The sequence below is a fragment of the Schistocerca americana genome, chromosome 3 (genome assembly GCF_021461395.2).
Source record: "Schistocerca americana isolate TAMUIC-IGC-003095 chromosome 3, iqSchAmer2.1, whole genome shotgun sequence".
Lineage (NCBI taxonomy): Eukaryota > Metazoa > Arthropoda > Insecta > Orthoptera > Acrididae > Schistocerca > Schistocerca americana.
This window is the reverse complement of record NC_060121.1, coordinates 524,889,768-524,903,083: the sequence shown is the minus strand read 5'-3', so window position 1 is coordinate 524,903,083 and position 13,316 is coordinate 524,889,768. Positions and strand designations below refer to the sequence as shown.

The 13,316-nt window shown below is 43.9% G+C and overlaps 1 protein-coding gene across 2 annotated transcripts in view; it reads left to right on the top strand.

Moving 5' to 3' along the window:
- The window catches only part of LOC124606778 (uridine-cytidine kinase-like 1), a 120,901-nt gene that overhangs the window by 86,602 nt on the left and 20,983 nt on the right, over positions 1 to 13,316 (top strand). For both annotated transcript variants that reach the window (XM_047138837.1, XM_047138836.1), the window contains exon 8: positions 10,835 to 11,044. In XM_047138837.1, coding sequence (XP_046994793.1) covers positions 10,835 to 11,044 — 210 coding nt within the window. The remainder of the gene's footprint in view (positions 1 to 10,834; positions 11,045 to 13,316) is intronic.

Sequence of the window (13,316 nt, the reverse complement as noted above, 5' to 3'; positions counted from 1 at the left end):
CTTTCAGTGTGGGTTCAGAGGTATTGCTTGACCTTTGATAACCTTGCCCTCCTGGAGGCAGCTATAGAACATGTTTTCCTATGCTGACATCACCTTCTAGGAATTTTTTTTACATTGAGAAGGCCTGTGATACTACATGGAGGCATCATATTCTGGAGCAGCTTTTCGAATGAGGTTTTCGTGTTTGTCATCCCGTTTTTATGAAGTCCTTCCTCTCACCACGATATTTGATACGGAGTCAGTGATATCCTGTCTGATGTTTTGAGTGGGAGAATGGTGTCCCTCAAGGTAGTGTCCTGAGTGTGACTGTCTTTGCTATAGCATTAAATCTGTAGTGAAAAGTCCTGTCTGTGTTTTGCTCTTCTTCAAGCCTCACAATGACAGCAGATGAGTTACAACTAACTCTTTAACATTTGGATTAATGGTCGCAGAAGAGTGGTTTTTAAGTTTTCTACCGTGTTCTTTTCAACCATTCTCATTACATTTTTAAACTGAGTTGAGGATGAGAGGCACTGTCCTTACTTTGAAAGACACAGTGAGGTTTCTGGGCCTCATATTTGACTCTAAGCTTATGTGGTTACCATCTGAAAAAAGGTCACTTTAGGCTTTATGTATTTTAAAATGTCTTAGCCACAGTACATGGGGAGCAGACAGGACTTGTCTGCTCCGGTTTCACAGGTCATTTGTGCAATATCAGCTCTATTATGAGTGCATGGTGTATGGGTCTGCGAGACCCTCTTATTCAAAGATGTTGGCTGTGGTGCACCATGAAGGGATTTGGTTGGCCACTGTGTCATTCAGAACAAGTCCCATGGCAAGCCTCTGTGCAGAGGCTGGTGAACCGCCATATCACTTCAGGCAATGAATACATATGGTGCACCAGGCGTATAAACACTGTCCACACCATACACACCCACCTACCATACAGTTGCTCGGCCTCCACTGGAAAGGCTTTTTCATAACCAGCAACAAGCAATGAGGCCCTATGTGATTTGTGCACAGGATTGCCTTCTAGAGATTGGTGAGGCTGGTCTTCATGTTTTACATCGGGGTGGGAGCAGATTTCCACCTTGGCTTCTCCGGACACCCTTGACGAATTTTAAGAAAGATCGTACGTCTGATTTTACATTTCAATCTCCGTTTTTTAATATTGTAGATATACATCACAGTTTCACAATAGTGTCCACCGATGGTTCCAAGCAAGGAAATTCCCGTGGCTACTCTTTCGTGTTCCTCGACCATGTCACCAGGATTCGCCTTCATGATGAGCCTACTGTTTCCTCAGCGGAGCTCCAAGCGATCCTGAAGGCACTGGAGCAGATGTTTCATATTCGGGGCAAACGGTTACTCATTTGTTCCAATTCCCTTAGTGTCTTACCATCGTTACAGAACTTGTACCCAGCTGAGGAGTTCGTCCGGCTGATATATGACCAACTGTACTTACTCCAACAGCAGAGTAAGCAGGTGTTGTTCAGCTGGGTGCCAAGTCATATAGGGATGTGGGGAAATGAACAGGTAGATCGGGCTGCCAAGGAGGCCTGCAGAGGATAGGTTGTAGCATAGTGTCCTATTCCCTTGCAAGTTGTCGTTTCTGCACTACACAGAAAGTGGATGCAGTTGTGGAATGAGGAATGGCTGGCAGTGATGGGGCATTGCCCTCTCACACTTAGATTTATACTACGGCAAGAGGATCCCCCGTTTTGTGATGCTTGTGGTGCGCATATCTCTATTGGTCATATTTTAATGGGGTGCATTTTATATCGTGATGCAAGGGCAGAAGCAAATATTGGTGGGGATCTGCTCTCTATTTTAGCTGATGATGTGATGAGTGTGAATAAGGTTTTAATGTTTTGTGATATGTCTAGACTCTGGCCTAAACTTTCAGGCTGGAGGTTGTAGTGTGTTCCAGAGTAGCTGTCTTTTTTTTTTTTTTGGTCAGCCAGCCATGTCCATCTGCTATATTATTTTAGCTCCTTATAGCACTTTCTTCCTATGTTGTCCCTCCCAGGAGGTCCACAGCTCTTTTGTGGTATATGCGTGGTGAGCACGGTGCCCTGAACTAGTGCAGCTCTTTTTCCTATCTAGGCTGCATACCTTCCCTTTGCACATCCTTCCCTCTCCCTGATCTTTCCCGCCCGTCTTCCCCTTCTCCCTCTCTTTGGGAGTACGTTTTGTGCCTATGTCTGGAGACAGATGCTTGTGACTGTTAGATGTGGTTTCTCTTCTTTTGTCTCTTTACTGGAAAGTCTCTATCCTTACTTTGACCGAGCGAGGTGGCGCAGTGGTTAGCACACTGGACTCGCATTCGGGAGGACGACGGTTCAATCCCGCGTCCGGCCATCCTGATTTAGGTTTTCCGTGATTTCCCTAAATCGCTTCAGGCAAATGCCGGGATGGTTCCTTAGAAAGGGCACGGCCGATTTCCTTCCCCATCCTTCCGTAATCCGAGCTTGTGCTCCGTCTCTAATGAACTCGTTGTCGACGCGACGTTAAACAGTAATCTCCTCCTCCTATCCTTACTTTGTCCTTCTCTTTTCCGTGATTCTTCTCTTTACCTTTTCCTCCACTGTGGCATTTGAGAATTCTTCTCTTCTTTCCTTTCCTTTTCTTTGTTCCTCCCTTTTCCTTTTCCTTCCTCCTGTGTGTGTCTGAAGGCTGACCCATGCGTTACCACTCATAGCTGGTGGTGGGATAACGTGTAAGTCCCCGCCCCAGGTAGACAAATAGGACACTTATGTACCCCCTGGTAAAGGCCAGGTCCAGGGAGGGGTGGTGACCCGAGCTAGTACCTTCCAAACGTGCCGATTGGTCCCTCCATCTGTTTCTCAGGAGGTGTGACCTGAGGTGTGGACAGTTACCTAAGTTGGGAGTGCCCTCAGAGAGGGCCCCCACTAGGAAGGAGCGCACGATCGGATATGCTGGTAATCTTGGGGGATATTTTCACAATTGTTTCTTCAAATTCTACAACTTCTGCCCACAAGAGAAAGCTAGACAAGTCTCAGCCATGGACAATTCTTCTGTCAGTTCCTAGTTGTTTCTTGGTCTGACAAAGGTCAAGACTTCTCCACAGTCAACCCTTTCATTATTTAGAAAGGTGTCGATGCAATTGCTGGTCCTGTAAATTCTTGTTCCTGGTTACGAAATGGCACCTCGTTAGAAACACAGTGCCCTCCAGGCACACAAATTGCTTCGAACTACACTGCTATACACCTTCCCTGTCCAGGTGGAAGTGCACCGTACTTTAAATTCATTGTGCAGGATAGTTTATACGAGATCACTTGGTGGATTATCCTAGAGGATATTGAAAATTACCTGTCTGATCAGGACGTCATGGCCATTCATAGTCATGAAAAAGGTTGAAAAGAATTGGTACCGACCCACGCTCTTTTCTTGACATTTGGCTGAGTTCAACTTCCATTGAACATTGAAGTGGGATATGATATAATTTCAGTTCGTCTTTACATTCCCAACCCTACACGTTGCTATTGGTGTCAGCATTTTAATCGTACCAGCCAGTCGTGTTCCAATACGGCCAAATGCGTTACCTGTGGCAGGGATGCCCATGAGGGTGATTGTCCACCTACATTCCCTTGTGATCTCACCCTTAGTGCCACAGTTGTCAGATCGGCCAGACTAAAGATCACCTGTTCAACCTCCCCACTGTCACCTGCTCACTCTTAGGCTCAACCTTCATCGGCTCGTGCTAAATCATGGGCCCCAAAATCCAACGCCTGGACTTCCAAAAAAGAGCTTACTCGTGAAAATTTTTTACATACCCAGACCTCTCAACCATCGACTCCTCCCTCATCTCAACGTCCTGCTTCCAAGAAGGCTCATAAGAAACAGTTTCTCTCCTTCTCCACCATGGTGTGTCACTTCTACAGCATCACACAGTGGTAGCCACCCCCGGCTGTCTTCCATGTCGCCGAGATGCATCGATGGCGGCCGATCAACCAGCCGATCACTGGTGGTAGGATCTGCCCCCGAACAGCCTATGGATCAGGATCTTCTGCCCTTGGCTGAACGCTGTTCCACGCAATCGGCCGCCACCTGTCAGTGGTCGTTGAGTTGGCGGCAGCCGTAGTGAGATTATCTATTGGAATAGCTGTGGAACTTGCTCCAATTGGGGTGAATTGTTGATCCTCTTAAGATCCTTCTCCCTGGTGGTCTTCTGTCTTCAGGAAACAAAGCTACATCCACATGTTTGCTTTGTCTTCCCTCATTTCCAATCAGTCTGTTTTGACCTCCCCTCTGTTGATGGAGCTCCGGCACATGGGGAACTTATGATTCTTCTTCATGATAATATCCATCATCACCCAATCCCCTTAAACAGTTGCTTCCAAGCTGTTGCTGTAAGTCTTTCTCCTTCTGGATACAACTTCTCTCTGTACCATATACATTCCATCGTCCACAGCAATGGCAAGAGCCAATCTCCTTCATCTCCTTGGTCAGCACCCACCCCCCTATTTGCTTGTTGGGGACTTCAACACCCACCACCAGCTTTGGGGATCTCCACGTCCTTGTCTGACAGGTCCCCTATTGATTGACATCTTCCACCAAGCAGATCTTGTTTGCCTCAACACTAGGGAACCTAGTTTTTTTGTCTGGCTTCACATCAACCTACTCTCATTTGGACCTTCTGGTCGGTGCTGTTCAGCTAGTTCGGCACTTTTAATGGTTTGCTCTTGCTGGCATACACTCAAGTGACGATTTTGCACGTGTCCCTAGATTAGAGCACACAACTGCCATATATGTGCCCAAGACGCTGGCAGTTTGCCCAAACTGATTGGACACTTATGTCTTCTCTAGCAACATTTGATGACAGTCAGTTTCCTAGCATAAATGATCAGGTCAATCATGTTGCGGAAATTATTGTTACAGCCACAGAACGTTCAATACCTTGTACCTGCCCTTTGTCCCAGAACCCACCAGTTCCTTGATGGAACGAGGTGTGCCATGACGCAATATCTGAGTAGAGATGTGCTCATAGTGTTTCCCACCATCATCTTACGTTGCCTAATTGTATCTGCTATAAGCAGTCACATGCGTGTTGCCGTTGCATCATCCTCGATAGCAAGAAGGCAGGCTGGGACTTCTTTACCAGCTCCTTTAGCACATTCACTCCCTCGTCTGTAGGTTGGAGTCGAACTCTGTGGTTATCTGGCACATCTAGTTTCTCCCCCGATCTCTGGGCTAACTGTCACGCTAGATACCTTAGTGGATCGAGTTGCAATTTATAACTCATTGGGTTAACACTTGGCTGACATTTTGAGCTCTTCAACTTGCCCACGAGTCTTTCACCTGCAGAAACGAGCAGCAGAAGTACGACCTCTTGCTTTCTCCTCTCAAAATTGCCAATGCTATAGTACCGTTTTTTCCATGCAATAACTCCAACACGCACTCTCTTCCTCTCGCTCTTCTGCCCCAGGAACGGATGCCATCCACATCCAAATGTTGCTGCATTTATCAGACCATAGTCTGCAGTACCTCCTTCACCTTTATAATCGAATCTGGACTGACAGTACCTTTCCCAGAAGATAGGAAAACCTGGAAAGGACAAATGTCTCCCCTCTAGCTATCATCCCATCTCTCTCAAAAGTAATGTATGTAAGGTTTTGGAGTGCATGATAAGTTGCTATTTAGGCGGGTGGCTGGGGTCCCGAAACCTTTCAACTCCTGCCCAATGCGTATTCCAAAAACATTGTTCTGCATTTGACCATTTTGTTGCTCTCTCCACTTGTATCATGAACAATTTTCTCAGGAAATGCCAAATGGTAGCTATGTTTTTTGATCTGGAGAGGGCATACGATACCTGTTGGAGGACAGGCATCCACCGCACACTGTTCTCTTGGGGCTTTCGAGGTCGGCTAACCCTTTTCAGCCATGAATTTATGATAGAGCATACATTTAAGGTGCGGGTGAACACTACTTTCTCCCGTACTTTCACCCAAGAAAATGGGGTGCGCCAGGTTTCCATGGTAAGTGTTGTACTGTTTGCCACTGCCATAAATCCAATTATGAATTGTCTCCTTCCTGATGTCTCAGGCTCCCTCTTTGTCAATGATTTTACAATCTACTGCAGATCTCAAAGGACCAGCCTTCTTGAATGATGTCTTAAAGGATGTCTCGATCGCCTCGACTCGTGGAGCATCGAAACCGGCTTCAGATTTTCTTCCAGTATGACTGTCTGTATAAATTTTTGGTGTTGTATGGAGTTTTATCCACCTTGCGTACATCTAAACCCTCTTGATCTTCCATTAATGGATGCTGCCAAATTCTTGTGACTTATGTTTGACAGAAAACTGTTCTGGTCTTCCCATGTTTCATATCTTTCGGCTCACTGTCTGCGATCCCTCAACACCCTCTGTGTTCTGAGTGGTGCCTCCTGGGAAGCAGACAGAGTGGTCCTCCTCCACCTATGTCGCTCCTTAGTCTACTCGAAATTGGACTATGGAAGCATAATCTACTCCTCTACATGGCCATCTATTCTTCGGTGTCTAGACCCTGTGCACCACTATGGATTGTGTTTAGAGTCTGAAGCTTTTTGCACCAGACCCGTGGAGAGCCTTTATGCTGAGACTGCTGAAGCCCCACTGTCCAATTGGCGAGCTGTCCTTTTTGAGTTGTTATGCTAGTCATCTATCTTCCATGCCTGCTCATCCGACCCATGCCCTTTTTTTCAACGCCGCCTTGAATTTAGGGTATGCAGGCTGCCCTTCCTCTCTACTACCACCGGGAGGCTGCTTCCGTCAACTGCTACGTTCCCCTTCCTTCCAATCCCCTAAAACTTTCTTGACAAAAGGGGGATTGGTGCCCCTGGACCTGCCTTCTCGGTGATCTTTGCCAGCTTCTCAAGGATAGTACACCCCCCTCCCCCATAGTTTATCGTAGGACATTTGATGCTCTATGCGCCTAAGTGGAGGATGCCACATTTATTTATGCTGACAGCTCAGAGACCACCTGCAGTGTTGGGAGTGCCTATATTGTTGGCGACACCCCTATTGGATTTTAGCTTCGTGACCAATGTTTTGGTTTTACTGCAGAGCTTTATGCTGTTCTCCACGCTGTCCAATACATCCTTCACCATAAGCTGATACTGTATATTATATGCTTGAATTCGCTCAGCTCTCTTCTAAACATCCAAGCTGTTTATGCCGTACACCCTCTGGTCCACTGGATTCAGGACTGCCTCCACATGCGCCTCTTGAGCGGTGTCTCTGTGGCATTCCTCTGAAACCCAGGGCATGTTGGTATCCACGGAAATTAGGCAGCCTATATAGTGGCAATGGCTGCAGTCTCCCTTCCTCGGCTCGCTGTTCGCATGGTTCCCTTTGCTGATCTCCAGAGTGTTCTATGCTGCCATGTTGCTCTTTTATCACACAAGCATTGGTCTGCACTTCCCGATAATAAATTACGGGACAGAAAACCTCTTTCCTGTGCTTGGACATCTTCCTCCCGGCCTCGGCGTCGGGAGGAGGTAATTTTAACTAGACTCTGGATTGGGCACTATGTTTTTAGCCACTAACATCTTTTAAGTGGTGATCCTCCTCCGCTTTGTCCCCACTGCTCTCAACTGTGGACAGTGAGACACCTTTTACTTCAGTGCCCTTAATTTAATCTGCTGTGCTCCCGTTTACAGCTGTTGCCTGATATACAGGGTGAGCCAGCTAACATTACCGCTGGATATATTTCGTAAACCACATCAAATACTGACAAATCGATTCCACAGACCGAACGTGAGGAGAGGGGCTAGTGTAATTGGTTAATACAAACCGTAAAAAAAAATGCACGGAAGTATGTTTTTTAACACAAGCCTATGTTTTTTTAAATGGAACCCTGTTAGTTTTGTTAGCACATCTGAACATATAAACAAATACGTAATCAGTGCAGTTTGTTGCATTGTAAAATGTTAATTAAATCCGGAGATATTGTAACCTAAAGTTGACGCTTGAGTACCACTCCTCCGCTGTTAGATCGTGTGTATCGGAGAGCACCGAATTACGTAGGGATCCAAAGGGAACGGTGATGGACCTTAGGTACAGAAGAGACTGGAACAGCACATTATGTCCACATGCTAACACCTTGTTATTGGTCTTCTTCACTGACGCACAAATACATTACCATGAGGGGTGAGATACACATACACACGTGGTTTCCGTTTTCAATTACGGAGTGGAATAGAGTGTGTCCCGACATGTCAGGCCAATAGATGTTCAACGTGGTGGCCATCATTTGCTGCACACAATTGCAATCTCTGGCGTAATGAATGTCGTACACGCCGCAGTACATCTGGTGTAATGTCGCCGCAGGTTGCCGCAATACGTTGTTTCATATCCTCTGGGGCTGTAGGCACATCACGGTACACATTCTCCTTTAACGTACCCCACAGAAAGAAGTCCAGAGGTGTAAGATCAGGAGAACGGGCTGGCCAATTTATGCGTCCTCCACGTCCTGTGAAATGCCCGTCGAACATCCTGTCAAGGGTCAGCCTAGTGTTAATTGCGGAATGTGCAGGTGCACCATCATGCTGATACCACATACGTCGAGGCGTTTCCAGTGGGACATTTTCGAGCAACATTGGCAGATCATTCTGTAGAAATGTGATGTATGTTGCAGCTGTTTGGGCCCCTGGAATGAAGTGAGGACCAATGAGGTGGTCCCCAATGATTCCGCACCATACATTTACAGTCCACAGTCACTGTCGCTCTACCTGTCTGAGCCAGCGAGGATTGTCCACGGACCAGTAATGCATGTTCCGTAGATTCACTGTCCTGTGGTTTGTGAAACCCGCTTCATCGGTATACTGGTAGAATTGCAACGCATTCTCTGTTAATGCCCATTGACAGAATTGCACTCGATGATTAAAGTCATCACCATGTAATTGCTGATGTAGCGACGCATGAAACGGGTGAAAGTGGTGTCGATGCAGTATGCATGTGACACTACTTTGACTCAGTCCACAGGCTCTAGCAATGTCCCGTGTACTCATGTGTGTGTTCATGGCAACAGCAGCTAACACACCAACGGCACCCGCTTCTCCTGTGATGGGCCTGTTACGGACCCGTTTGCGTGCTACGACCATACCTGTTGCATACAGTTGGCGGTAGATGTTTTGCAATGTGCGGCTCGTTGGATGCTCTCTGTCCGGGTACCGTTCTGCATACACCCTGCAGGCTTCAGCTGCATTTCGTCGACACTCGCCATAGATGAGTATCATCTCCGTCTTTTCAGAGTTCGAATACACCATGGTCACAGTTCCTACAACACTACACTATCACAGATGTCTGGTAACACGGTGTACTACAGTTCGCAACATGCGGACATTGCGACAGCTAGACCAAACCACAACAGTGCACTACAGCCACACTTGTAAACACGGTTGTCATCGTAAACATGTCCCTGCAGATGCGGCTCGCCGACCGTGGCCCGTGTTTGTTACAACACGCAACTGAACGTCTTGAGGTTTCAAGCGTCAACTTTAGGTTACAATTTCTCCGGATGTAATTAACATTTTACAATGCAACAAACGGCACTGATTACGTATTTGTTTGTATGTTCAGATGTGCTAACAAAACTAACGTAGTTCCATTTAAAAAAACATAGGTTTGTGTTAAAAAACATACTTCCGTGCGTTTTTGTATGGTTTGTATTAAACAATTACACTAGCCCCTCTCCTCATGTTTGTTCTGTGGAATCGGTTCGTCAGTATTTAATGTGGTATACGAAATACATCCAGCAGTAACGTTAGGTGACTCACCCTGTATATTCCCTTTTAGCAGATGACATGTGCTCAGCTGATTGCGTACTTGAGTTTGTGTCAGTGAGATGACATCAATATTCAATGCTCTTTTTGGGAAAACAACCCCCCTTAAATCGCAGTTTTCTAAGATTTTCTTCCGTTTTTAGTTTCTCTCCTCCTTGAGTTTCACTCCCATTGCTGGTGATTTAAATTTTGGTTTTTTGCCCTTCACTAAGCCACAGAACTGGTGCTGACCGTAGCAGTTTCGTGCCCTAAAAATAATTCCTATGTCATTAATGTTTTACTATTGACACAATAATTTGTTCCGTGGTTCTGTGCGGGCATGCACATAGTTTTCCCAACTTTTGCTACCTGTCTTTTATGTGCTGTTTTAGCTTCATGTTTTGTGTATTTTACTGACACGCGTCTCAATCTGTTTTCACGCAGTCGCTAAAGACCTTGTCGTCGTGCACCCATACAAACATGTCCACTGTCCTATATTAAATACTGCAACAACAAGAAGATTACTTGGCATTCCTCCTTCCTTTCCTCATGGAAGGAATCCACTATCCTACATCACCTCCATGTAAGTTGAACTAGATTTGCCTATACTTTAATTTTATGTAATGCACTGCCCCAACAATGTGGTTGTGGAGCTTTATACGCATTATCCCACATGCAGGTGGGTACCCCATCTTTCTGGCTCTTCATTCAAAGCTTGGTCTTCTGAATGCTTTGGCTCTAATATTGACAGACAACATACAAGGAGTTGAAATAAATAAAAATGGTCTGTGATGTTATCATGATGAAATCCTGACCTACATATGTTTTGATTAATTCAGACCATTTTATGTAGGTGATGCAATTTTAATAATGGTCAGTGTACTCTAGCATAAGGAATGTTGCAGCATTGCAGCACAGTGCATTCTCTTTTCCAAGATTAAGGGGAAAACTTAGAAAGGGAATGAGTAGTATGTTGAACAACTCCAACATAGTAGATGAGTAAACATTTAGTCTTCCTGCTTTTAGACAAAAAGTTTCTGCATTTTTGTGATTCAATCTTTTCAAATGTAATTATATTCTAATATGTTTCAGAGAGGATTCAAAGTAAGAGAACAGCTGGCACATTCATACATTGGACAGCCACTTCCAGAATCTGTTTTCTTGCTTCCTTCAACACCGCAGGTGAAAGGATTGCATACATTTATTCGTAATAAAGACACACCAAGGGATGAATTTATATTTTATTCAAAGAGGCTAATTCGTCTTGTCATCGAATTTGCGTTGTCACTGCTACCATTTAAGGTAAGAAAATGAGAGTTGTGAAATAACATCTTATAATGTGATGTTAAACAGAGGACTTCTGTTTTCACTCCAAATGTGTAAATGTTTTTTTTCTGTAGTCTATGACATGCAGTCACAAACAATGTGAGAGGATTCTTTTGCAAGAAGTGTTGTGCTGTGGTGAATAAAGTGTTGTGTTGTTGTGAATATTTCACTTGATATTGGACACATCAGAACAAACTAAGATCTGTCGTTTGTTTAGTTTTCTAGAGCATACGTTCTGAGTAACTAGAAAATAATGTGGGAGAAGGTAGCAAAACTTTGTTGATCTATGTTGTGTGTCAACTGGGAATAAGTATAATTGGTTAATCGAACATGCTTATTGGCATGTGTAGAATAAACTGTAAACAGAGAGAAGTTGTTTGTGATATTGTGGTGACTGTTATTGGTGCGTGTGAAGGAAATTGTGTGGGATTTATTTTAACTGGTGAGCATAGTGCTACCTTACACAGGAGGCAAGGAGATAATTACCCACATCCCAGAGGGCAAGAATACATGCCTGTCACTAATTGTTGTGCAAATAGGGGGGTGCAAACACTTAAATCTTTCCATGTGAGCTCTTATTTTGTTGATGATCATTTTTGCCTACGTAATGGGATGTAAACAAAATATGTTGATTGAAATTTCGTGACAAGATCTCATCGCAATGAAAAAGACATTGTTTTAATGACTGCCACCCAATTCATATATCATTTGTTACTCCCCCTCCCCACCATATTGCACTAATATAAAATGAGCTGCCCTTCTTTGAACTTTTTCAGTGTCCTCCATCAATCAAGGGTCCTATATCATGCAGCAATATTTCAGAAGAGGACAGACAAGCATAATGTAGGTAGTATGTTTAGAAGATCTGTTGCCTCTAAGTGTTCTGCCAATAAAATTGCCTTAGATTTGTCTTCCCCACATTATCTGTGTGATCATTCCAATTTCAGCTCTTCGTAATTGTAATCCGTAGTATCCAGTTGAACTGATAATCTTTAGGTTTGTGTCGTTTATTGTGTAATCAAACATTAATGGATTCCTTTCAATACCCATGTGGATGACTTCACATTTTTCATTATTTAGAGTCAGTTGCTGTTTTGTGCACCATATAGATATCTTGTCCAAATCAATTTGAAATTGATTTTGATCTTCTGACGACTTTACTAGACAGTAAATGACAGCATCTCCAAAAAATCTGAGGGCTGCTCAGATTGTCTGCTAACTCATTTATATTGATTAGGAGTAGCAGAGGGCCTATAACACTTCTTTGGGAACACCAGATATCATTTCTGTTTTACTTGATGATCTTACATTGGTTTCTATGAACTCTGACCCCTCTGACAGGAAATCACAAATCTGAGACAGTACTCCATAGAGATGCAATTTGATTAGGAGTCGCTTGTGAGGAACTGTCAGAAAGCACCTGGAAATCTAAAAATATGGAATCAATTTCAGATCTCTTGTCAATAGCACTCATTGCATGGTGTGAATAAATAGCTTTTGTTGTGCTTCACAAGAAAGATATTACTGAATCTGCATTGGCTATTTGTTAATAAATCATTTTCTTCAAGGTAATTCATAATGTTTGAACACAGTATACATATTCCAAAAGCCTACTGCAAATTGACATCAGTGATATGGGCGTTTAATTAAATGGATGACTCCCATTTCTTTTCTTGAGTATTCGTATGAGGTGTGTAACCTTCCACTCTTGAAGCGTGGATCTTTCGTCAGTTTAGTTGTTCTCTTGGCAGTTAAGCAAGGAGTCTTCCATTGCCGTACTCTGAAAGGAACTTAATTGGTATAAAATCTGGACCAGAAGACTTACCTTCATTGAGTGATTTAAGTTGCTTCACAACACCAAGGATATCTAGTTCTAAGTTACTTATGTTGGCAGCTGTTTTTGATTTGAATTCTGGAATATTTAGTTAAAAGACAAATTATTGGTAATATAATATAAAGGAGTCAATAAAAAAATCAACCAACCAAGTGGCAGCAGTGGAACACACACACACACACACACACACACACACACACACACACACACAAAAACTGACCGAGTGGGAGTGTTTGCACCCGTGCCCCCGAAATTCTACGTGCACAAAAGTTATTACTCTGTTAAAGCAAATTTACTAGAAAAGCGTTAAATTTATGGCCTGGTATTAAATAAGTGTTTCGTTTATCTTATTGGCTCCTGAATTATTTGGAAGTTTTCTTGTCATGTTAGATGGTTTCTATTACTAAATATGAC